The 25,630-nt window shown below is 38.0% G+C and overlaps 1 protein-coding gene and 1 long non-coding RNA gene across 8 annotated transcripts in view; one reads left to right on the forward strand and one right to left on the reverse strand.

The window, feature by feature from the left end:
- Window positions 1-25,630, reverse strand: part of HERC4 (HECT and RLD domain containing E3 ubiquitin protein ligase 4) — a 153,174-nt gene that overhangs the window by 10,601 nt on the left and 116,943 nt on the right. For 4 of the 7 annotated variants that reach the window (XR_011382419.2, XM_002718458.6, XM_089314936.1 and 1 more), the window contains 7 exons: window positions 17,438-17,461; window positions 15,172-15,270; window positions 12,968-13,135; window positions 12,613-12,756; window positions 5,565-5,731; window positions 4,548-4,614; window positions 829-911 (listed from right to left, as the gene is read on the reverse strand). Coding sequence is in view for 5 of the 7 variants with exons in the window: in XM_002718458.6 (XP_002718504.1) it covers window positions 829-911; window positions 4,548-4,614; window positions 5,565-5,731; window positions 12,613-12,756; window positions 12,968-13,135; window positions 15,172-15,270; window positions 17,438-17,461 (752 nt within the window). In the remaining 2 variants the exon portion in view is untranslated. The remainder of the gene's footprint in view (window positions 1-828; window positions 912-4,547; window positions 4,615-5,564; window positions 5,732-12,612; window positions 12,757-12,967; window positions 13,136-15,171; window positions 15,271-17,437; window positions 17,462-25,630) is intronic. The other 3 variants (XR_011382418.2, XM_002718459.6, XM_070057742.1) reach the window with 1 other exon arrangement.
- Window positions 19,731-23,740, forward strand: LOC149122009 (uncharacterized). Its single transcript, XR_016222218.1, has 2 exons — window positions 19,731-21,022; window positions 21,577-23,740. It is a non-coding gene; the product is annotated as an uncharacterized LOC149122009 (long non-coding RNA).

The following is a 25,630-nucleotide window of genomic DNA, read 5'->3' on the forward strand; positions in this document are numbered from 1 at the left end:
TTCTTTCAATGTTTTTTCCCATTTTCTAACAGTATTCACCTGGATATTGACTAAGCACTTTGAGGATACTGATTTTCATTTCTTTCGAAGTTCTGTTCTTCATTCTGCATTGTTCCTAATTCCTTGCCATCTTTTTCGACTGTTTGGTCTTTCATTGAACATCCTGATCTTTGGCTATCCATTCTTATTTAAAAGGCAGTTTTCCCCAGAAAGATTCCTCCAATTTTCAGGAAGGGAGCTGAAGACTTTTCACTTAATTTCCCTGTTTTCAGTTAGCTTCTTATCCATCACGACCTTGCCTAGGCATCCTCAAATCTACAGTTCCTTTAGTTCAATCCCTCCAGAAAGTCAACTTCCATTCTCCTGTCAGAATGCCAGGTTTTAAGTGTGCTAAGAAAAACTGGGTCTGCTTCTTAAAACACTGACCTTTCTGTTTCCAGCATTTCCCAAAACCTTTGTACTTCCCAAAGGTGTGTTTTACTCAGCGCCCCAGCCTTTGTTCTGCAATGTGAACCAGCTGACTCCCAGACTTCTCCAGTTCACCTTATGCTGCAACTTCCTCTGGCTTGTTAAACTTAGTTATTACCATTTTTTGGTTTCTAAAATTGTGTTTACTATTCTTTCATTTTTTTCCATTGTTTCTGCTGGTTTCATTCCTTTATTAATGTCTTAAAGCAATTTCAGGAGCAAAAGGCAGATTACTTTCTCACTAACCATTCAAAAACTTTAAGCTGAGTAAAACTTGGGGTTGAAACAATGTGCCTAAATACAGAAGAAAATTCCTACTGCACCTTATTATTTCCACTGATGCTGCTATAATTCACTTACCGATTTTGTTTGTTAACAGCTGTGTCTGCACCATTTAGAACCAGCTCTTTCACTTCTGTTGCACCAAAGTTTTCAACTGTGATCTATTTAAATTTTTAAAAAAAGTCAATGTCAGACTCAAAACTCATCAGACTATTTTAATAATTATTATACTCTTCCTTTCTCTCATAAAATATAAAACTAATCAATTTGCAATAAGATTCTGCTACTAAATGGATTTATAAATTCTGTTGAAAGCCACAACTAGGAATTTGCATCCTCTCTAGTAGGCTGATAACCTATCATGACTAATTATGAATTACCAAGTGTTTAGTTAGTTAAGAATAGGAAATAGTTAAGAACAGGAAACTGAGCATTTATTGTGAATAAGGCTGTAGAATAAAGCAGAATATTAGAAAAGATATTTTCCTTAGATGAGTAATAGAATCCAAATATAAAAATGCATTGAGCTTGACACAGCTGTACATTCTTCCCAAACGACAATTGCTGCTTTCCTGAATTACTCTGTTTGTCTGGCTGTATGCTTGATCACAGGTAATTTTTCCAGTTACACATTAATTTGGTTTATAAAGGTAGCTGTTTGTTTTCCAACTTTTATTTCGCTTACTAGTCTGCTAATTTTTATGCAAGTATTACCAGTCCTCTCAACTGCATTCATTTTTTTCTATCACTTATTTTGGAATATTATCTCTTTTATGAGAATCTGCTACCTACAAAATTATAATGGGGGTGGGAGATTAATACAGAACACATCCCTGCTGTGGTATTTACTTGCTGGTGGAAAGAGAAGCAGCATATTTAAACAATTCGTTATAATGAAATAATGCTATAATAGGGATGCAAACAAAATGTTATTAGACTACAGAGGACAAAAAACTTAATTTTAACTAGAGCCAAGTATGAAAGATTTTGAGAAAAAAAATGCCATTTCAAAAGCACCTAAAAGAAAGCATCTAAAAGACTGGGAGAATTCAGATTGAGCATACTGGTTGAACAAAAGGATAGATGACAGTAAATATCAAGTTCTAAACATGTTTGACAAGTGGCTCTAAAAAAGAACATAGGAGGGTATATGAAAGAATTCTATGGATATGACAAAAGTTGGTATGAAAGGGGGAATACAATGAAAGTTAGAAACAAAGCTAAATTATTGTCTTTGATGCCTATCCTAAAGCTGTTATTCTCCAAGCAATAAAGAGGCAGTGAAAATCTGAAGGAAAAAAATGGCAATGGGAAGGAATATTTGAATTTACTATAGCTTTCTGAAAACATTAAAAGTTTACGACCTTGGTGACTGCTAAAATGAAAATGAAACTGCCTGAGGGGCCGGCGCTGTGGTGCAGTGGGTTAACGCCCTGGCCTGCAGTGCCGGCATCCCATATGGGCGCCAGTTCTAGTCCTGGTTGCTCCACAACCGATCCAGCTCTCTGCTGTGGCCTGGGAAAGCAGTAGAAGATGGCCCAAGTCCTTGGGCCCCTGTACCCACATGGGAGACCCGGAAGAAGCTCCTGGCTCCTGGCTTCAGATCACGCAGTGGCCGTTTCGGCCAACTGGGTAGTGAACCTTCGGATGGAAGATCTCTCTTTCTCCCTCTCCTTTCTCTCTCTCTGTAACTCTGACTTTCAAATAAATCTTTAAAAAAAAACAAAGTGCTTGAAATTCAAATTTTTTTGGTCAAGTATGATGATCAACAAAGAGTCAAGAAAACTGATAATGTATCTAAGCAAGTCAATCCAAAGAGGGAATTAAAACTTCATTCAGAAAACAGAATCAAAAAAAAAAAAGGAGGATTATTCTTTAAAAAAAAAAAAAAAAAAAAAAAACACACACACACAAAACACGGGGCTGGCATTGTGGTGTAGCAGGTGAAGCCGCCTAAGACACTGGCCAGTTCTTGTCCCAGTGCTTCCCTTCCTTACTATCTCCCTATTAATGACCTGGGAAAAGCAGGGGAACATGGACAAGTGCTTGGGCCTTTGCACACACACAGGAAACCTGGATGAAGCCTCCTGGCTCCTGGTTATGGCATGGCCCAGCCCTAGCCATTGTAGTCATATGCAGAGTGAACCAGTGGATGGAAGATCTCTCTCTTTATGTAACTCTTTCAAATAAATAAGTAAAATTTTAAAAATCTACCAAATTTTTTTGGCTGTACACTAAGCCTCTGCCTGTGGTGCCAGTATCTGATATGCGCACTGTGTCTCATCTACTCCAACTCTGTTTATGGCCTGGGAAAGCAGTGGAAGATGGTCCAAGTACTTGGGCCCCTGCACCCACGTGGACATCCTGGTAGGAGCTCCTGGCTTCTGATCGGCTCACCTCCAGCCGTTGTGACAATTTTGGGAGCAAACCAGTTGATGGAAGACCTTTCTCTCTGTCTCTCCCTCTCTCTCTAACTCTACCTCTCAAATAAATAAATAAATCTTTAAAAATCTAACAAATTTTCTTCTAACTACATAATGTGTCAATTCTTAAACTGACCCAAAAATGGATAAACTTTTTTGAGGAAGCATATAATTTCTTTTGGCAAATTGTGTGATGGCAGAATATGCTATCCCTTTTGTTAATTTTGACACAACAAAAACACATGCAGGATTGCTTAGGGGAGGAAAACAAACACATATACAAATAAAAATTAAAGAAAACTGAAAGTTTTATTATTTTCCCAGAGTCTAACTTATAATATTCAAATTGTTCTCTTTTCATTTTAATGCTTGTTGTTTTTCTTTACATTAATTGCCAACTAGCCTACTTCTGCCAGATCCTGAATTATTAATGACTTTGCATGTGAGTGAATCAGTTATTCAACATCCCTTTCACTGACTTAACAAAATTTTGTATCTTTTCTAAGACTTAAAATCTCATTTTTAAGTAATATCACAATATATCTGCACTTGTGCCACAGCGTACCATCCAACAATGGAATGAATAAGACAAGATGGACAAAGATGAAGGTTAGTCTGAAGTAGACAGGAATCTATCTGTGGGAACTGATCTTTTTAAATGTGAGTTCATTAGTAATGTTCTGTTATAATCACTTTTTGACTCCATAAGCATTCCTATAATTGTAGGCTCAAAAAAAAGGGCTTCTATTTATAAGTATATTTAGCATAACAATAAGGCACACAGGCTTTGATACCACAGGACCAGGCCTAAGTAATGACTCTATGTAATGATTATTTTCAGTTTTCTTCATCTGCAAAACAGGGATGATACTAACTTCATCGGGTGTTGAGGATTACATGAAATAATTTATGTACTATGACTAGTACATAGTAAATGCTCAATAAATGTTAGCTAAAGGGTCAAGAATTCCATTCATCAAAACAAAGAAAAAAAGGGCTGGTGTTGTGATGTAGAGGGTAAGGCCATCGACTGCAGTGCCGGCATCCTATATGGGCATTGGTTTGAGTCCCAGTTGCTCCACTTCCAATCCAGCTCTTCTGCTGTGGCCTGGGAAAGCAGTGGAGGATGGCCCGTCTTTGGGCCTCTGCACCCATGTGGGAGACTGGGAGGAAGCTCCTGGCTCCTGGATGCGGATCAGCACAGCTCTAGCCATTGCAGCCATCTAGGGTGTGAACCAGCATATGGAAGACCTTTCTCTGGCTCTACCTCACTCTGTAATTATTTCAAATGAATAAAATAAATCTTTAAATAAAATAAATTAATTAATTGAAGGGATGATGAAAAATCAGGCTAACTTAAGTCATTCTTCTTACCGTAAAGTTTAGACAAAACGTTTCCTCTATATCATCTTCTGGGTAATCCAGTAACTGTTGCATGCTTCTGCAAAACAATATATATGTTTCAGTGTAAAATATTACTGAGTATTTCGATTACTTTCCTTGTGAAAAAGTATATATTTCTCATTCCCTCTTAATAAAACTCTTTAATTCATATTTTATATTTGTTTCAAAATGGTGACTGTACAATAGAAAACTTAAAAATGTTACAAAAATCAGTTTAAAAGATTTTTCTCTCTTCCTCTGAATACAAAGGGAATGTGTTGCCTCATTTTCAACAGCTGTCCTTATGTATATACAATTTTATACCATTTTATGTAATAAAAAATTTTTACAGGGGCGCTGCTGTGGTGTAGTGGGTTAAGCTGCCACCTGTAATGCCAGTATCCCACATGGGCACCAGTTCAAATCCTGGATGCTCCATTTTCAATCCAGTTCCTTGCTTATGTTGCTGGGAAATCAGCAGAAGATGCCCAAGTGCTCGGGTCCCTGCACCCACAAGGGAGACCTGGATGAAGCTCTGGCTTCTGGCTTCAGCCTGATCCAGTCCTAGCTGTTGCAACCATTTGGGGAGTGAACCAGTGGATGAAAGATCTCTAACTCTGCCTTTTAAATAAATAAATAAATATTTATTTTTTAAAAAAGTTTACATGTCCAAACCAGAAATGAAGGTAATCAGAAGTAAAAGTCCAAATAATCCATTTAACCACTCTCAGAAAGCTTTCTCTTCCTAAATTTATTGTATTTGCAAAGTAACATTAAGCTACTAAAAATTTAGCTTTGAAGGTGAAAATATCATCTTTAAATAAAGATTTTGATCTGAGTAACATAATGGATTTTCCTTTACTAGAAGGGCTTTTATTTCAAAAATTAACAAGAACAATAAATCCCTTATCATATTTTGGTTCATACTTAATTCAAGGAGGAAAGCTTTCAGTATATTCTCTATTTTTTACCTCCCAAACTCTACCAATGACACCTTTTATAACTAACCTCCCAACATCAGGCATTAATTCTTTCAAATCATCCAGGGATGGCTTCTTTTTCAGCAGTTTCTTATACAAAGCCAAAGGAAAATGGAGGTCCACAATAGTAAAATTATAAATTGCTAATCCACAAATAACACCAATCAAATGGAACAAATCACTGTCTTCAAATGTCTAAAAACATAAGGAAAAAAAAGTAAAGATTTGTCCTCCAAGTTACAATATTAATTTTTTGATTACAGAAACATATGCTCACAGTAGAAAACTTTGAAAATACAGAATAAAAGCATTTGCATTTTATAGTTGGCTCCTGAACAGCCCAGCTCCAACCACTGCAGCCATTTGGGGAGTGAACCAGCATATGGAAGACCTTTCTCTCTGTCTTTCCCTCTCTCTCTCTGTGGCTCTACCTCTCAAATAAATAAATAAAATCTTAAAAAAAAAAGTTAGCTACTTGACTGTGTTTAGATATTTAGATAATACATTAAAAATAATATTTTGTCCCCCCCATTTTTAGAGAATACATGTTCACAGAAAATTCTGTAAGTGTGATGATTAGAATAATTTTTTTTATTAGACTTGGGCTCTAGAGCTGGCTCAATATTTTCAGGAGATAAACATAACATTTATTCTATATGTTTGCTATGGGGATTAAATAGGATAATATAAAATAGATAATAGATAATATAAATATAATGCTTTTTAGTGTATGCCTGAATCCACTGTAAAGACTCAATAAATCTTAGCTTTTCTAACAGTTAGTAGTCTTCATCCCTTTGCATACTTTGGTTCATAGTTGGGAATATTTCCTTAGAAGACCGTCTGCTTCCTAAATAAGAATTCTTAAGTCAATAAAGTTATTTAAGCATACTGTTAAAACTATGCTCCTCTCTACAGATTCCAGTTTACAGTTATCTGCAATCTTGGAAAATGCTTGTCTACCTTTTCAATTATAGTATATATACACTATACACATATCAAGAACATATTTTTGTTTTGAATTTAAAAAACCACAACTTACTTTAGTATGTATCTTGGACTATCAGTGATACTGAACTTGTGAAATGTCTCTTCATGTACCTAGCCCATTTTTCTTTTGGGGGAAGTGCTTTCCTTTTGTATTTGAATTTGAATTCCTCATTTACTAGAGGAGTTATCCTGTGTCCAATTTGTTACACACACCATAGTCTTTTCATTTACTTTTTAATTGTATAGTTTCTGTTACGCATAAATGTCACAGTTTTCAATGGCCAAATCAGTATTTTTCCACTGTGATTCCTATAGTGTGTTTAAATGTAGAAAGCTTTTAAATAGGAAAGACTGAATGATGTGTTAACCTTTCTCCCTCCCCAAACCCTCTAAGTAAGAATACAGGAGTAAAAATGTTATAAATGAACAGGAAAACGAGACAACAGGAGGTCTAATAGCAGTAAAGAGATGCCAACACAATTTTGAAATATGCCCAGTAGAACCATGGTAACTGGTAACTGGGTAAAGCAAAGCAAACAGAAATGGTAACTTATAAATTGTGCTACAGATTCAGGAATTGGAAGTTTCAACAACTGTAAAGTCAGAAAATCCAATTAGCTCAGTTGGTACACAGAAAGACTCTGAACGTCAGAGGTATTTGAAAGGGTTGAACACAGGGTGCTTCATGGAAATTCCTTTGCCTTCCTGGAGAGGCTGAACTAAAGAGGTTCTGGAATCTGCAACAGCTAATGGTAAGCATCAAAAACAAAGTAATCAAATGATGGTCTGTACAGTGAATAATGTGAATTCTAGCTTCCTTTTACAGCATTGAGAACACTACCAAAACACAGACAACCAAGGTTACAACCTTTCTTGAAAGCCTAAAGAGTAAAAAAAAAAAAAAAAACAATATATACTGACCATTGAGGGTTCCCTCTTGAAAGGTACCTACCTAATCACTCTTACGAATGGGCCTGTAAGCCAACAGTAAATTTTCCGTGTCACACTCATAAATGTGACTAACAGCTGATGGTCACAAAAAGACAAAACAAACCTGGAAGAATAAAAAGGACTACAGAGGGGAAAAATTTTTCAAACTATATGTGCGCTTGTGCAGACACACTCCACTATCACTGTACCATGAGAGATAAAAAATGGTGCCAGTATATCCTTTAAAATGAACTGGATGTTCCCTTTCTCAACCCCCAAATAAAAGGTGATATCGCAGGGCCAGTGCTGTGGTATAGCGAGTAAAGCCACCGCCTGCAGTGCCAGCATCCCACATGGGTGCTGGTTCGAGTCCTGGCTGCTCCACTTCCAATCCAGCTCTCTGCTGTGGCTTGGGAAAACAGTAGAAGATGGCCCAAGTTTTGGGGCCCCTGAACCCATGTGGGAGACCCAGATGAAGCTCCTGGCTCCTAACTTCAGATTGGCACAGCTCCAGCTGTTGCAGCCAAATGGGGAGTAAAACTGCAGATGGAAAATCTCTCTCTCTCTCTGACTCTCCTCTGTGTAACTCTTTCAAATAAATAAATAAGGTGATATCCCTAACAATGGCAGTATAGGAAATTCCAAAACCCCACCTCTCCACAAAAACAACAAAGAAGATGGCAGAGAGTAAACTTTTGGATGTTGGATGCTAATCGAAAACTTATAAAACAACTATAAAAATGTTTAATGAAGAAAAGATGTCGAATTTTGCTGAGAGTACACTGTTATATTTTAAACTGTTTATAACATCCCACTCTGCAGCTGTGTGTCAATTTGTTAAGTAAACAACAGGAGTCACTGTGCACTTACTCCTCATGTAGGATCTTTGTCCTTAGTGTGCTGTACATTGAGATTTAATGCTATAACCAGTACTCAAACAGTATTTTTCACTTTATGTTTCTGTGTGGGAGCAAACTGTTGAAATCTTTACTTAATGTATGCTAAACTGATCTTCTGTATATAAAGAGAATCGAAAATGAATCTAGATGTGAATGGAAGGGGAGAGGGAGTGGGAAAGGGGAGGGTTGCGGGTGGGAGGGACGTTATGGGGGGGAAGCCATTGTAATCCATAAGCTGTACTTTGGAAATTTATATTCATTAAATAAAAGTTAAAAAAAATGATGAATGGGATGGGAGAGGCAGTAGGAAGTGGGATGGCTTGGGGGTGCGAGGGTGGGTATGGGGGAAAGAATTACTATATTCCAAAAGTTGTAACTATGAAATTTATATTTATTAAATAAAAGCTTTCTTAAAAAATAAAAAAAAATCCCACTCTGTAGCTGTGTGACAGCCATGAAGACAGCAGCCTGCATTCTGGGGGCTTATCCCAAGGACTTGCCTATATTTTGCCTCAATCGATCTTAAGCAGTTTCCAGGGTGAGTGGCACTTGTCAAAAACATTTAAAAGCAATATATTAGCCATGGTCCCCAGGGGTAAGAAGTACCAGTGCAAGCAACAAATTGAAACGCTTGGCAATGAAGAAGATGGGAAGGAGACACTTGCAGAATAAGGGTTTTCAAACAGTGAGTGACAGAAGGCAGTGAGATGACATTTTTTAGGTAGGAAAGAAAAAGCTATCAAAAAAGAATTCTGTATTACGGGAAAATGTGGGGCGGCGCTGTGGCATAGCGGGTAAAGCTGCCGCTGGCAGTGCTGACATCCCATATGGGTTCAAGTCCTGGCTGCTTCACTTCTGATCCAGCTCTCTTCTGCTATGGCCCAGGAAAGCAGTAGAATATGGACCAAGTGCTTGGGTACCTGCACCCATGTGAAAGACCTGGAAGAAGCTACTGGCTCCTGGCTTCAGATAGGCCCAACTCTGGCCGTTGTGGCTATTTGGGGAGTGAACCAGAAGATAGAAGACCTCTCTCTTTCTCTGCCTCCCTGTAAATCTGCCTTTCAAATAAATAAATCTTGAAAAAGAAAAAAAAAGGGAAAAAGCACTTAAAGAGTAAGGGGAAAATTAAGCCACTCTCAGATAAACAAAAACTGAGGGAGCTTACTATTACCAGAACTTCCCTACAAGAAACGCCAAAGTATTTTAGGTTGAGGAAAGAACGCATTACAGTAAGAGTCACATGAAGACGGGGCCGATGCCACCGCCTGCAGTGCCGGCATCCCAAACAGGCGCCGGTTCAAGTCCTGGCTGCTACACTTCCAATCTATCTCTCTGCTATGGCCTGGGAAAGAAGAAGATGGCCCAAGCCCGTGGGCCCTTGCACCCGCATGGGAGACCCGGAAGAAACTCCTGGCTCCTGGCTTTGGATTAGCACAGCTCCAGCTGTTGTGGCCAATTGGGGAGTGAACCAGCGGATGGAAGACCTCTCTCTCTGCCTCTCCTCTCTTTGTGTAACTCTGACTTTCAAGTAAAATAAATAAATCTTTAAAAAAAAAAAAGTCACACAAAGAAATAAAGATTTCTGCTCAAGGTAGCTACACAGATATAAAAGCCAGTGTTGTTTCATTTTTTATTTATAACTCCTTTTCTATATGGTTAAAAGCAAATGCATAAAATAATACCAACATATGTGAATGGAAAACAATATAAAAAGATTTAAGATTTTTTTTTTTTTGACAGGCAGAGTGGACAGTGAGAGAGAGAGGGCGCGCTGCGGCCGGCACACCACGCTGATCCGATGGCAGGAATCAGGTACTTATCCTGGTCTCCCATGGGATGCAGGGCCCAAGCACCTGGGCCACCCTCCACTGCACTCCCGGGCCACAGCAGAGAGCTGGCCTGAAAGAGGGGCAACCGGGACAGAATCCGGCACCCCGACCGGGACTAGAACCTGGTGTGCCAGCGCTGCAAGGCAGAGGATTAGCCTAGTGAGCCGCGGCGCCGGCCAAAAGATTTAAGTTCTAATAATAACAAAATAAAGGAGAGAGCGAGCTAAGAAAACAGTTTCTATATACTATTGAAGTTGAATAGTATTAATGCAAGCCAGGAAGTTATAAATTTAAGATGGTAACTGCAACTTCAAGGGCAAGCACTAAAATGTATGCAAAAAACGAATCAAAATGGTACACTAGAAAAAACAAAGAAAATGGACCATGGGGGGATTAAGGAACCAAAAAAAAAAAATATATATATATATATATATATATATAAACCAAACATCAAAATGGCAGAAATGCTTCCTTATCAGTACTTACTTTAAAGGTAAATGGATTAAACTCCACAACCAAAAACAGACTGGCTGAATGCATTAAACATGATCTAACAGTATGTTAAATAAGTCATGCTTTAGATCCAAAATACAAATAGGTTAAAAGTGAAAGTTTGGGGAAAAATTCCACGTAAATGGTAACAAAAGAAAAGGTAGAATGACTACTAATAACAGACTAGATGATATCAGACAAAATTGTTGGAAAAGACAAAGACATATAAGGATAAAAGGGTCAATTCATCAAGAAAATATTAAAAACTTAAGTACTTTCAAAACAAAGTTCTGAAAATATATGAAGCAAAAACTGACAGAACTGAAGGAGGAAACAGGAAGTTCTACAATAGCAGTGTTTTTCATAACCCACTTTCAATAATGGATAGAATAACCATCAAAAAGATCAACAAAGAAAGGGATCTTAAAACAACAGATACTGTAAGTCTACATACAAGGCTTAACAGATATGTATAGGATACTCTATCCAATAAGAAAAGAATACCTGTTCTTAAGCACACATGGAACATTTTTAATAAGAGACTTAACATGAATTTTAAAAGATTACAATCACTAAAAAAAAATCTCAGATCACAATGGAATGAAGCTAGAAATCAATTATAGAAGGAAATCTGGAAAATTCACAAATACATGAAATATGTTTCTGTCTTTCCCTCTCTCTGTAACTCTTTCAAATAAATAAATAAATCTTTACAAAAATCACTTGCAGTGAGAAAAGAAAAGATGAAGCTTGGCCTCTTTATATATTATCTTGTAGATGCGACTTTGCAACTATATAAATATTGTATATTATTATAAAGCTAGATTTAAACAGGCAATTTCTAAAAAATAAAAATGAATTAATTTAAATTTTTAACTGCTTGGTGATCAAACTATACTGAGTTTAACACTTGCAAGACATTATTTGCCTGCATATCTCTACTAGGGTAAAACATAAGGTCAAAAAGAATTACAAAACAATCTAAAAACTATTTTCAGTAACACAGCATCAGTGATAATGCTGGTACTGTTAGGCAGTAAATGTATAAGTCTGGAACATTCTGTCAAACCAGATACAGAATTACTAAGTTTCTAAAAAGACTCAGGCACCAACTGAAGTTGTTCTCCCTGGACAAACATAGGACAATATGACCATCAATACAGACATTATTTACAAGGACTGAAAACCATCAAGTAAGTTTAAAACTATGAAAACATGATATTTGGAAGTACAAGCAAAATAATCACTGCAGGATGCTAATAAACTGAGTCCTTAGAAAAATCACCACACAACATGAATTATACTACTAAGGAGTCAAACAGTGTGGGGTCATTTCTCTATACTTAAGTATTCAGACAATGAAAACAAAATTACAGTGAGTAGCATCATTTCGCAACCCTCAATGAAAGAATGAGTCCTGAGCATCAGTGACTGTTTATATCATAGTCAGCCTCCTGGCACAATGATTTAACACATTAAGGATTTAATAACCAGTGTAGATACTGTATTCAAATTTTTTCAACTCAGAATTCATCCATTTCTCTTATAGTCTCTAAATCTAAGGGGTCATCAAACATTTTCTATAAAGGGCCAGATGGTAAATATTTTAAACTTTGTTGCTAATGAGGTCTCTATTATAACTACTGAACTCTGCCTCTACTATTATAGCTCGAAAGTACCCATGGACAACTGGTAAATGAATGAGCATGACTTTATTTACAAAAATATGTGATTAATTAATTTTGTTCATTTGCAATGTGTTGGTAAGCATTACTGCATCTGAAAACTCCAACTCTAAAAGTTCATAATTTTTCAGACTGTAATAAAGCAAATCTCTGAATAAAATGTTAGAAATTCACTAATAACTCTTCTTCACTAAGTTAACTCGACACATTTATAAATATACAGAAGTAATTTAGATGGTTGCACATCTTACCTTATCAGAAAACCAAATAAGCCTGGAATCTTCATAATACCTAAACATGCCATATTTAGGATCCAGTAATTCCCTCATGATGAGCAAGAAAAATTCTTTGCGTACCCCTCCTGCATCAACAGCATCTTCTCCAACAAATATAACCTAAAATTGCATAATACAAATATGGATTAGTCAATAGGAAATCCAAGTACATTCTGAAGACACTATAGCATCTCACTTATTATTACTAAGAAATATCTTGCAATTCACAGACATTTTAAGTTTCAAAGATATACTAAATAGAAATAGAAAAATTTTAACTTAGTATCTAAACAAAAGTAACAATTATACAACACAGGAGATGCCAAGTTACCTTGAGCGGCTTTTTGTAATCTATGTTCTTTGTTTTCCTAAGAACTTCCATTGCATCTCCTACAATGTTTTCTCTACGCACCACTAGAATTAAGCAGGGATTCACAGATTCAATAACTGGGAGAAAAAGAGAGGAGACATTCTGTCTGTGGGCCTGGTCAATAGCCATCTACAAAACAAAAGATTAAAATTTTAAAAGCAATGCTACAAAGAAGTTACTGTGACTGGATAAACGAACCTATTAGTTATAGGCACACTAATTCCTGTAAGAATTCCTATGCTACTGACATTTACACAGTACTTAACACAGTATCTAATACGTAAGAACTTAATAAACTGAGTATAAAGTGTATTCTTTGATTTTGTTTCATATTAATGTATGACATCATTAAAGTAAGTAGGCAAAGAACTATATACAACACTGAACTGAGAAATCTGAGCACTATTTTTTCTTTAAAAAAAATGTAAGTTGAGAGGTAGGGAGGGAGGGAGAGTGAGGGGGAAAATAGAAAACACTATAAAACAAACCTTTAAAGAAAGTAAGGAACAACCAGGCTAAGGAAGTATTTTACAGAAATTGATCTAGTACAGTGATTACCATATGTGCTCACAAACCAAACACTGGCTCGTCCACTTAAAGCTTTTGTTCTTTTCCTATGGCTTTCTTGTGTTCTTGTGCTAAAATGAAATATCCCATATAAAAGCACCAATTATTAACACATCATTTTAACAAAGACTTCAAAAAAACTAGCTGTGAGCTGTTAGCACAGAAAACTACAAGAATAGTTATTTCTTCTGTTGGTATACATGGAAATAAGCACATTTTTATAATTTCCTGTTATTAAAATGTTTGGAGGCAGTGGGTATTGTGGTGCAGCAGGTTAAATTACTGCTTGGGATGCCCACACCCCATACTGTTGTGTCGGTTTGATTTCCAGCTATTCCACTTCCAATCAAGCTCCCTGCTAATGTGCCTAGCAAGTAACAGATGGTGGCTCAAGTATTTGACTCCCTGCCACCCATGTGGGAGACCAAGATGAATTCCTGGCTCCTGGCTTTGGCGTGGTGCAGCCACAGCTAGCTGTTACAGCCATTTGGGGAGTGAACCAGTGTTTGGAATACAGTACTCACACAATGCTCTTTCTTCCTCTGCACCACTTCTCCCCCCATCCCTATTATTCTGCCTTTAAAATAAATCAATCTTTTAAAGCAAGCCTACTATAATCCTTCAAAGTCACAATATGGACTAGTTTAAAAAAAAATCACTGTAACTGAAAAAATGTTCAACATAAAATGTGAGGAGAAAGGACGGGAAGAGGAGAAAGGAATAGGAGATAATGACAAACATGCTACTACTAAAACTTTTTTCAAGAAAACTTCATATCCTCCTAGCAAAAGATCACTTCCTACTTTAACATCACCTCTGTTCTGGCTACTTCTACCAGATTTTGAAACAATTCAAGATTTTATCAAGTATAAATGTTAAACTGCTATACAGACTGCTTATTTATACAATCAAAGAGTTTTATAGCATTTTAAAAGATATAAATGGTTAGAGATTTAATAATTCTACTTTTGGGGCCGGTGCTGTGGCATATTAGGTAAAGTTGCTGCCTGTGACACTGGCAATGCTGACGATTCGTGTCTTGGCTGCTCTACTTCTGATCCAGCTCCCTGTTAATGGACTGGGAAAAGCAGTGGAGGATAGCCCAAGTGCTTGGGCCCCTGTCACCTGGCTTCCCCTGGCCAATGAAGCAGCAAGGGGAAAGAACCAATGGATGGAAGATGGATCTCTTTCTCTTCCTCTCTCTCTCTAACTCTTTCAAATAAATAGATAAATCTTTTTTTAAAAAAGGAATTCTATTTCACTGAAGCTTTTTTATAAGAAGCTCCTTTTGTTAAAGCAGCCTTTATAAGAACATATGAGGATACTTCAAAGTTTATTTAGGTGTAAAAACATTAAAATGCATTCATAGTTTTTTAAAAAAACACATTTCCATGAATTTCTGCAAGTATCCACATGTCACAGCATGCAACAGTCTTTTGATAGCTTCTGAAGGTATTTTGCAAGGCACTACAATGATACAAAATGCCCCCAAATATTAATGCTTATAGGCAAATTTCAATTATCTACTTTTTAAGAACATCACAGTAACAATTTACAAGATCACTCTCAAATCAGATTAGTATTATACAATATTTTACCTGCATCTGTAAGACTGCATCTGTCTGTAACAGAGTAGTTTTTGCTTGGGCATCAAATACAAATGGATATGTGCAGATTGTTACAGGGATATCTGCCAACTGGAAATAAAAAATTAATTTATTAGTATAAGTTGATTTGTGACATTTATTGTGGGTGGAGTCATTTTTTATAAAGCTGATCATATTAATTCATTCAATTATGTGTGGTTCAGGAATTATAAATGAAACATACTGTTTAAGCAAACCCTATTCCTTCATTTAACAGATATTTCTTAAGTACCATTAGGATGCCAGAATTATTATCAGTCCAATAATCTGCTCATTCACTTAACATTCAAAAGAAGCATCATTAGTATTATTATGTTAGCTTTTAAAGTTAGGAGAACTGATTTACTATTACCATTATCAGATATTAGACATGTTATAGACAACTACTTATCCTAGCAGGCAATGTAGTGCTTGACTGCCAAAGTATTTTAAGTTAAAATATAAAGGATTATTATCATTTGTCAGTCAGACTTGCTTGCTGTCGGAGAGTGTCCTACCATCTATCCAACAAGGTAGTATTTTTGTGCTAGTCCCGACACAATGCCCATGCCATGTAAAGGCTTACCATGAAGAATACACTAGGAAACACTTCATTTCTTTTTAAGTGATCAAAAATTTATTTATGTTGAGTCTGAATTTGCATTTCTATATATTACCATGCCTAACTTTTTCTTTGTTTTGCCCTTGCAGGAAGTGTATATGGCATAAAGTCCTGACCTTGCTCTCCATAAATTGTGTTTTCTCCATGCTAACATGCCCAGTTTTTCAAGCCATTTTGAAAATATGACTTTAAGTCTTCTCTAGCCTGTCTTCTTTTCTATATATTTCAAGTCCCTCTTAACTTTGGCAAAAAATAACAAAAAAAGTAATCTAATACTGCCCAATAACCATCGACTTTGTCCTCATATATAAGACAGTATGCTGAGTTACATGCACCTAATAGTAAATTATCACTCTTCCTGTGTTTTTCATGTGACAAGGCCAACCCTCATCCTGTATCTGTGTGACTACCTAGTTATTGGTCATAAAAAATAATTTTAATTCTCTGAAAATTTAGAAGATTCAGATTATTTCCAAAGTGCACTTAAACTTCACAAACCTTACATTTTCATAATCTTATGGTGCTACTTCTATTTGTGAATGATGAGGCAAACAATATTAGACCTACAATGTAAAGACATCTCAAAAATGCTTCTCTGTTTCAAGTGCTAAGAAAAGCATACCAAGTAATACAAACAAAAAGCAAAGCCAAAGCAAACTCTACCAATTGCTAAAAGATAAAAGAAATGTTTCCAAATGTTAAAAGGGTATTTAAGGGTGCTGACTACTTAGGCCAAATGCCAGAACTTTTTATATATATATATATATATATATAGAGAGAGAGAGAGAGAGAGAGAGAGAGAACAAAAATGAGAAAGATGATTAATACTCAAGAGTTTAACTTTGTAACTATTTTTAGTAGCAATTATTAGCTTTAAGAAAAGTCAATAGTCATTTACCAAATTTTAAAGTTTGCCTTTTTATAAAAAGTTTGCCTTTTTATACTCTGAGGACACATTATATTTGATACTGGAAGACTTAAGGAGCACACAGGAACTATTTTAAATCAATTATTGCTGAAATACATAACTGAGGTATAATGTTTAATTAATATAGGTTTTACTTTTCTTAAATCCTTCTAAAATTTTTAAGGACTCAATTTAAAAAGCGACAATGAGGGGCTGTTGCTCTGGTGTAGCAGATAAAGCCTCCACCTTCAGCGCTGGCATCCCATGTGGGCCATGGTTCAAGTGCGGGCTGCTCCACTTCTGATTCAGCTCCCTGCTAATGTGCCTGAGAAAGCAGTGGAGGATGGCCCAAGTCCTTGGGAGACTGAGAACAAGCTCCTCGCTCCTGCCTTCAGTCCTGGCCCAGCCTTGGCCATTGCGACCATTTGGGGACTGAACCAGTGGATGGAAGATACCTTCCCCTGCCCCTCTTTCTGGCTCTTTCAAGTGACTGAATAAATTTTTTTTTTTTTAAAGAGAGAGAGAGAGAGACAGACAGACAGACAATGAACATATACCTATACACATTTTTTTTAAAAACCTCACCCAGGAGGAACTTCCTATACACATTTTTAAAGACTACACCCAGGAGGAACTTTCAGCTTTCCTATCACATAGGAAACAACAGTGTATCTTACTCTGAACATGAGACTTCATTACACCAAACTTACCTCAGTTAATCCATGGTTGACATCCTAAGACAGCAGTGCAGAACGCAATAATGAGGAAAGAGCAATGTTAGTGTTCAAATTTAACTATTTCTATTCAAAGTAGCATTTTATAAATTTGCTACAGAATACTGAATTAATGAGGTAGAAAATACATCTACAATAAAACTTACCCTTTCTACATGTACCTTACATATCTATTAATGTATCACCTACTTTGTGATCATACAATTAGAGATTTTGAACATAATGAAATTTAGTTCCAATAACTAAGTATTGCAATTTGCATAATTCAGTTAGATTAGAGAAACTAATCGTAAACCTGACTGGGTTCTGAAGAAATACTTCTATGGTTCAGTTTCTCCACCTAGAAAATGGAGGAAAATTCCTCAGCCTTTATGATTTGCTTTATGTTAACAAAGTGTTTACAGAAGTTTAAAATGCTTATGGCAACAAAATGAGGACAAATAAAGACATATATTGGACATGTTTGACAGAGATTAACTAGTAAACAAATCATGAGGTATCTTATATTAAGCATTTTTTAAAAAATGAATTAACTTAAATTAGAAATCACAAGATAACCAGTAAGTAGAAAAAAATAAAGATACAATTATGGAAGAAACGATAGTGGAAATTATAATGGGAGTTTACCTCTGCATTGAACAAAAATGTGCACTTTCTTGCATAATGCTTTCACACATGCTCAGGGTACAGACTTATGTAAAGCACCAAATCTTCAAAAATATGCCTTGTGTAGTGAGAAACTAATGTTATCCAAAGACAGGGTACTGTTCTTGGCTACTGAGAAGTGAGCTATAGGCCTTCGGAATGTCATGGCTAAGAGCAGTGTTTTGCCTGCCTGGGGATTTAGCCATTGGACAAATCACAAAAGTGATTAATGATGCAGGCCCAGACCATGTGGCAGTTCTGCCTCCACAGAGCTGAGGGGGAAAAAATGTCAGCCATACAACAAGATGTGACTGGGCCCTAACAAAAACTCTGGCACCAAGGTTTGGGGTAAGATTCTTTGGCTGACAATACTCTCTCAGTACTGTCACACATCTACCCCAAGGAAGTAACTCATGCGTAACTCCATAGGGAAAGTACAACAGATACACTCTGCTGTGGTACCTTTCCTAGACTCTGCTCTACTGCTCTTCCTTTGATTTTATCTGTATATTTTCTCTACAAAAAAACTATAATCATCAATATACTAATTTTCTGTAAGATTTGTGAGGCTGAGTAACAATCAATCAAACCTGAGGAAAGTTTGGGGAAATTTCAAACTCCTCCAAAATTTGCAACTGGTATCAGAAGTACAGGCATGGGTTTGACCCTGGGAGGCAGTGGTGATGGTTCTAGTTACTGGGTTCCTGTCACTCTTACAGGAGATTCAGATTGTGATCCTGGCTTTTAGCTCTGGCCTGGCCTGGCTTGGTCTACACTTAGGTAGTGAACCAGTGGAATGGAGTGTGCTCACTTTGCCTCTCAAGTAGATGGAAGACAAATATTTAAAGAGTAAGTGTAAGGCCAGCGCCGCAGCTCACTAGGCTAATCCTCCGCCTTGCGGCGCCGGCACACCAGGTTCTAGTCCCAATCGGGGCACTGGATTCTGTCCCGGTTGCCCTCCTTCCAGGCCAGCTCTCTGCTGTGGCCAGGGAGTGCAGTGGAGGATGGCCCAAGTGCTTGGGCCCTGCACCCCATGGGACACCAGGAGAAGCACCTGGCTCCTGCCATTGGATCAGTGCGGTGCGCCAGCCGCAGCGCGCCGGCCGTGGCGGCCATTGGAGGGTGAACCAACGGCAAAAGGAAGACCTTTCTCTCTGTCTCTCTCTCTCACTGTCCACTCTGCCTGTAAAAAATAAAAAGTAAATAAATACATACATAAAAGAAAAAGAAAAAAAAAGAGTAAGTGTAATACTATGTAGACTATTCTTAATCTGTAGTTGGCTAAATTCTCAAATGCCTTTGGAAATATCACTGGAGGCTTTACAACATTACCAAGTCTTAGGGTATTCTCACTTAATATGCTAAATAAAGCCAAAGTAGCATAAGTATAAAGAAAACATGACTGCAAATTCTAAGAAAAAAAATTATTGGTAGAACTTTCTTTAAAAAAAATTTCGAGTACTAAGCTATTACTACATAAGTATTCTCAGGGCAGATAGTAAGTGATAGTGTCTAAAGATTGTTCAGCAAAAAAAAAAAAAAAAAAAAAAAAAAAAAGCCTTACAGATTACATACACATGGTTCAATTGGAAGGCAATTTAAAAGAAACATTTGAAATCCTTTTGTAGTGTATCAGTGTATTTTAAAAAGACTAACTTTTTAAAGCAGTTTTACAGTACACAGCAAAACTGAGAAAGGTACAGAGATTTCCTAAAGCAAAGATGAACTCTTCTGGGAAATACAAAGATGCAAGGAAGCACTAATATACTTCAGGTAGAGTTTTAACCCACAGAAGCTGAATTATGGTAATATTTCCACTGGTATACTCAGCTCTTACACCTACCTATCTTCCTATAAATATTTTGCTAGTGGCCGGCGCCGCGGCTCACTAGGCTAATCCTCCGCCTTGCGGCGCCGGCACACCGGGTTCTAGTCCCGGTCGGGGCGCCGGATTCTGTCCCGGTTGCCCCTCTTCCAGGCCAGCTCTCTGCTGTGGCCCAGGAGTGCAGTGGAGGATGGCCCAGGTGCTTGGGTCCTGCACCCCATGGGAGACCAGGAAAAGCACCTGGCTCCTGGCTCCTGCCATCGGATCAGCGCGGTGCGCCGGCCGCAGCGCGCCGGCCGCGGCGGCCATTGGAGGGTGAACCAACGGCAAAGGAAGACCTTTCTCTCTGTCTCTCTCTCTCTCACTGTCCACTCTGCCTGTCAAAAAATAAAAAAAAATAAAAAAAAAAATTTTGCTAGTAAACACATCATGTTGCCAGTTTGGCAGCCAAAAAGCCTACAAGTTAATTCCCTAAGACAAATATGGTGATGGTTTATATACATAGCACAACTGAGTAAGATTTATAACTTATAAATGTACATTTGCAAATATATAATACCAAAGACTAAAATTCTCACCAATTTTTCACAGTATCTTTATTAGTGCCTATTTTGTATCTGATATGTCTCACATAAGTATATATAGTTCTTAAAAATATGCATATGAATTTAAAAAAAACATTTAGCTTGAATTTCATTGTAATTCAAACAGGAAAGACCCAGGATAGGCCTTTTCTATGCTTTCTTCTGAGATACACACTGATGATACATATGAGTTATTAGAGGTAATAACAAAGGGAAAAAAGCAAACGTTGGGAGCAAATGTTGGTAGTCACCGTAACACAAAGATGCTGGTAATTATCACTAAATTTTTATAATGAACACTTCAGAGCAAAGTTAAAGGATGGTAAGGAAATGTGCAACTGAGAAAAGGACCTAGAAAATAGTGAAAAATCATAAACTTGAAGAGAGAGAGAGGGGAAAAAGGAAGAGGAGAGAGAAAATATATCTTATTTTGCAAAGAGGTGACAATAGAGAGAGAAAAAGAAAAAGTGAAGTAGTCCAAATAAAAAGAACAGTTTCATAGTCAATGTGGGGAGCAAACCGGACTAGACTGTTACTGGAATTAAGACTTATTCTATGCATCTGCTCTCCCACAATATGGTGCTGGGAGAGAAGTAAACAGCTTCCGCACAGCTGCCTCCAGTTCAACTAATAAACTGTAGGACTTGCTCCTGATTGGAGGAGAGCAGCGTACTCGGCGTGTGGGCAGCCGAGTTAGGATTGGCAGAGGAGGACTATAAAGGAGGAGAGAGACGGCATGCACCAGGAACATCTATGGGGAACATCTAAGGGAACCCGTGCAGCCCCCGAGAAAGCCGGCCGGCGGTGTGCCGCTCCCCTGCGGAAGTGGGGAATGCGGCCAGGGGGAACTGCCCTTCCACGGAGGTGGAAGGGATAGTAGCCAACCCGGGAAGAACCAGCAGCAAACCCGGGGAGGGCCGAGCAGACAGAAAGAACAGCGCAGGGTTCAGTGTTGCTCCTCCACGAAGAGGGGGAGCGACATAATGGTGCCGTGACTCGGATATGAAGCCTAGGCAGGGTTTAGTGTCGTTCCTCCACGAAGAGGGGGAGCGACAGTCAAGATCAAAGTCTTGGGGAAAAAAGCCAGAAGACTATATACAGTAACTGGCAGGAGCACGAATGACTTAACAAGAAAACACAAAACAAGAAAGAGGTGAAAAAGAACTAGAGAAAACATACTTCCTATAATTCAGTTATTATTTTCTACCAAAGAATATTTTAAGCTTTCACACTGATCTTTGAATTCCATTTTCCACAAACTTTCAAGTTTCCTCATATGTATGTATTTATACATATACACACCTTATATATGTGGTATATATATATATTTGCACATGTATACAACTATATACATACACACACTCATTTCACCCTATGTCCTTAAGGCAGATTCTTTTGAACCTTACTTAATAGGGTCAACATGATGGTCAACCCACTAATAAAGCCACTAAGAATCTTATCCCTCCAGCCCCAGAGGCATATTAGAACAAACCAAATCATGAGTTCTGGATTCTGATTTCTAGGATATGGTATTAAACCAACTTCACAAATTAAATAAAGAATAAGCTTCCGCTGCCACAACCATCTGTTCATTATTACTCTGTGTATAAATGGAAAGGGAAAACATGTGGTTGAAAGAGTAAAGTAATAGGGGGCCAGCACTGTGGCATAGCGGGTAAAGCTGCCGCCTGCAGTGCTGGCATCCCATACGGGCGCTGGTTTGAGACCCAGCTGTTCCACTTCCAATCCAGCTCTCTGCTATGGCCTGGGAAAGCAGTAGAAGATGGCCCAAGCCCTTGGGCCCCTGCACCGCATGGGAGACCCAGAAGAAGCTCCTGGCTCCGGATCAGCGCAGCTCCAGCCGTTGCAGACAATTGAGGAGTGAACCAGCAGATGGAAGACCTCTCTCTCTCTGCCTGCCTCTCCTTCTCTCTAACTCTTTCAAAGTAAATAAATAAATCTTGAAAAAAAGAGTAAAGTAATAGAAGGCAACTCTCAATACAGAAACCACATATTTGAGAACAGAGAGAATGAGGCAAAGAGGAAAACTCAGAAATAGGTAGTCCTCTACTGCCTCACTTATGAGAAAACAGTGGCAGAGAAACAACATCCTTTGGAAATTCAGTTCGATAATACAGTTATATACTAAGATGAGTTTAGATGACAGCACTATCGAATTTATTTATTTTTAACGTTTTTACTTATCTTTCATTTTATTTTCAAAGGCAAAGAATGAGAGACAACGATCTTCTATCTGCTGGTTTATCCCCTAAAATGCACACAGTTTCTCAAACTAATTTTTAGATCCCCAGGGTATATATTCTTTGAGAGTCTGTAAGTATCCAGAGATTTTTAAATTTAGCATTTTTACATCAAAAATCAAAAAGACTTTGGGGTCAGTGCCATGGCATAGTGGGCTAAGCCCCTGCACGCAGCATGAACATCCCATATGGGTGCCAATTCTAGTCCCAGCTGCTCCTCTTCCAATTCATCTCTCTGCTATGGGCTGGAAAAGCAGTTTAAGATGGTCCAAGTGCTTGGGCTATGCACCTGTGTGGGAGATCTGGAAGAAGCTCCGAGCTCCCGGCTGTCCCAGCTCCGGCAACTGCAGCCATTTGGGGAGTAAACCAGTAGATGGATGACCTTTCTCTCTGTTTCACTCTGTCTGTAACTCTACCTCTCAAATAAATAAAAAAAATCTAAGAATTAAAAATTTTTTTAAATATCCTAAAATCAGGGTAACTCATTCATAACCCCAGTTTTATTGTGGAACTCCAATGCCCATATGAACTAACTGGCACTAAACAGGATCTCCGTAATGAACTAAGAGTTAACACTTAAATGACATGCTCAATAAGTGAGGTCAGAAGACATCTCAGGGGTAGGTCTTAACCACTAAGTTAAGACACCTGTGTCCCATGTGGAAGTGCCTGGGTTCAGGTACTTGCTCTTGTCCTGACTCCAGCTTCCTGCTAATACAGACCCTGAAAGGCAGGGTGATCGCTTAAGTAACTGAGTTCCTGTCATCCAGTGGGAGATCTAGATCGAGTTCCCAGTTCCAGGCTTGGGCTCCACTCAGCCCTGGCTGTTATGTGCATTTGGGCAGTCATCAGTGGATAGGAGCATGCTGTCTCTCTTTGCCTTTCAAACAAATACATGAAGAAATAAATTAAAAAAAAAAAAAAAACCCCATGCAGATGTTTTATTATAATGCAGACAGAAAAAGACAGCAAGAGACAAAGTTATCAGATGTCTCAAAATAGAGCTACTACCAATTGCCAAGAGAGCCAATAATCATGGTTACCATTTTCAAGACTTAACCTTGTGGCAGGAACTATCCTAAGTACTTCATATACAGCATATCAATTAATCAATTAATCTCCCCAATCAATTAATCTCCCCAATAACTGTATAAGGCAGGTATCATGGTCTTAATTTATAGGAAAGGAAATGAAATCTCAAGGAATGATCTTCCCAAGGGTGTTTATGAAATGCTAAGGTAGGATTTGACCCATGCACTCTTACGTCACACTACTCTCATACTGTGTAATCTAGGTTGTGAGCTGGGATTCCGTCAGAACATAATCATCTTTCAGACTAAACACTAACTTGATTCCAAATTGGTAACATTATCATTATAAATGTACTTCTTTAAAGAGTTAAACATTAGTAGTTTAGAACTAGTTTAATGTACATATACATTTATTTTCTAGAATGTATTTGTTTATTTGAAAGGAGGAGAGAGAGAGAGAGAGACACCTCTCATCTGCAAGAACAGACCCAAAATACCTGCAACAGCTAGGGCTGTGGACTCAGAAGCCTGGAACTCAGTCTGGGTCTCTCATGTGGGAGGCAGGGGCCCAACTACTTGAGCCATTATCTGTTGTCTCCCAGAATACATGATACACATTAGCAGTAGATCAGAAGAGGAGCCTAGACTCAAACCCAGGCACTCTGACATGGGATGCAGGCATCCCAAGCAGCACATTAACCACTGAGCCAAACAACTGCCTCTGTGTATTTATTTCTGTAATTATAACAACAAGTAAGTGAATGCTGGACTTGCTAAGAAATTGTCTTTTCCTCTCAAATATATAGAAAAATTTAATTGTTCTTTAAAAAGGGTGCATTTATCATCTTAATTTCAAAAATACCACTCAAAGATTGTAGGTGATATATCAAGGTATTTATGTAAGTTTTAGGATAAACAACGCCTATTTTCTGAAGCACTAGTTTCTTCAATGTTAAATTAATTCCTTTCACACTGCAATAAAATGTCCAGGAAAATGCAAAATATGCATATATTCAAAGACAGCTTATGAGCCTACAGTCAAGTATTGTTGAGGAAGGGTTAAAACCCTCAAGTAATAGATTTTTTCTGCCCTTATAGGTGCTCTGGAGAGAAGAATTTGAGAAGCTTTGCCAAGGTCAGAGATTTAATTCAAATAGGGAAAGGAAAATTAAATATTTAAAAATTCCCTGAGGTCAATTATTTCTTTTCTTTGTTAAAAAAACATCCCTTGGGGTGGGGACTGTAGTGCAGTGAGTTAAGCCACTGCCTAGGACACCCACACCCCTAATTAGACTGCTGGTTCAAGTCCCAGTTACTCAGCTTCTGAGGCAAATTACTGATAATATACCTGGTAGGCTACAGCAGATGGCCCAAGTATTAAGGTTCCTGTCACCCGCATGGGACACCCAGATCAAGTTCCTGGCTTCAGCCTGATCTAGGTCCAGCTGTTGCAGACAGAAGGTATTTCTTTCTCTCTCTCTGGCACTCTGCCTTTCAAATAACAAGTCTTAAAAAACTAAACAAGAGTCCAGTGTTGTGGCAAAGTGGATTAACCCAACACCTGCAATGCCAACATCCCATATGGACACCAGTTCGTGTCCTGGTTGTTCCACTTGTGATCCAGCTCCATGCTCATGACCTGGGAAAAGCAGTGGAAGATGGCCCAACTGTTTGGGCCCCTGTTGCATGTGTGTGTTGTGTGTATGTGTGTGTCCAGAAAAGCTCCTGGCTTCAGCTGGCTCAGCCTTGGTCATTTCAGCCACCTGAGAAGTGAACCAACAGAGAGAAGACTGATCTTTCTCTCCTTCTCTCGCTGTAGCTCT

This window comes from Oryctolagus cuniculus, chromosome 15 (genome assembly GCF_051225735.1).
Source record: "Oryctolagus cuniculus isolate XC-2025 breed Fujian yellow rabbit chromosome 15, ASM5122573v1, whole genome shotgun sequence".
NCBI lineage: Eukaryota > Metazoa > Chordata > Mammalia > Lagomorpha > Leporidae > Oryctolagus > Oryctolagus cuniculus.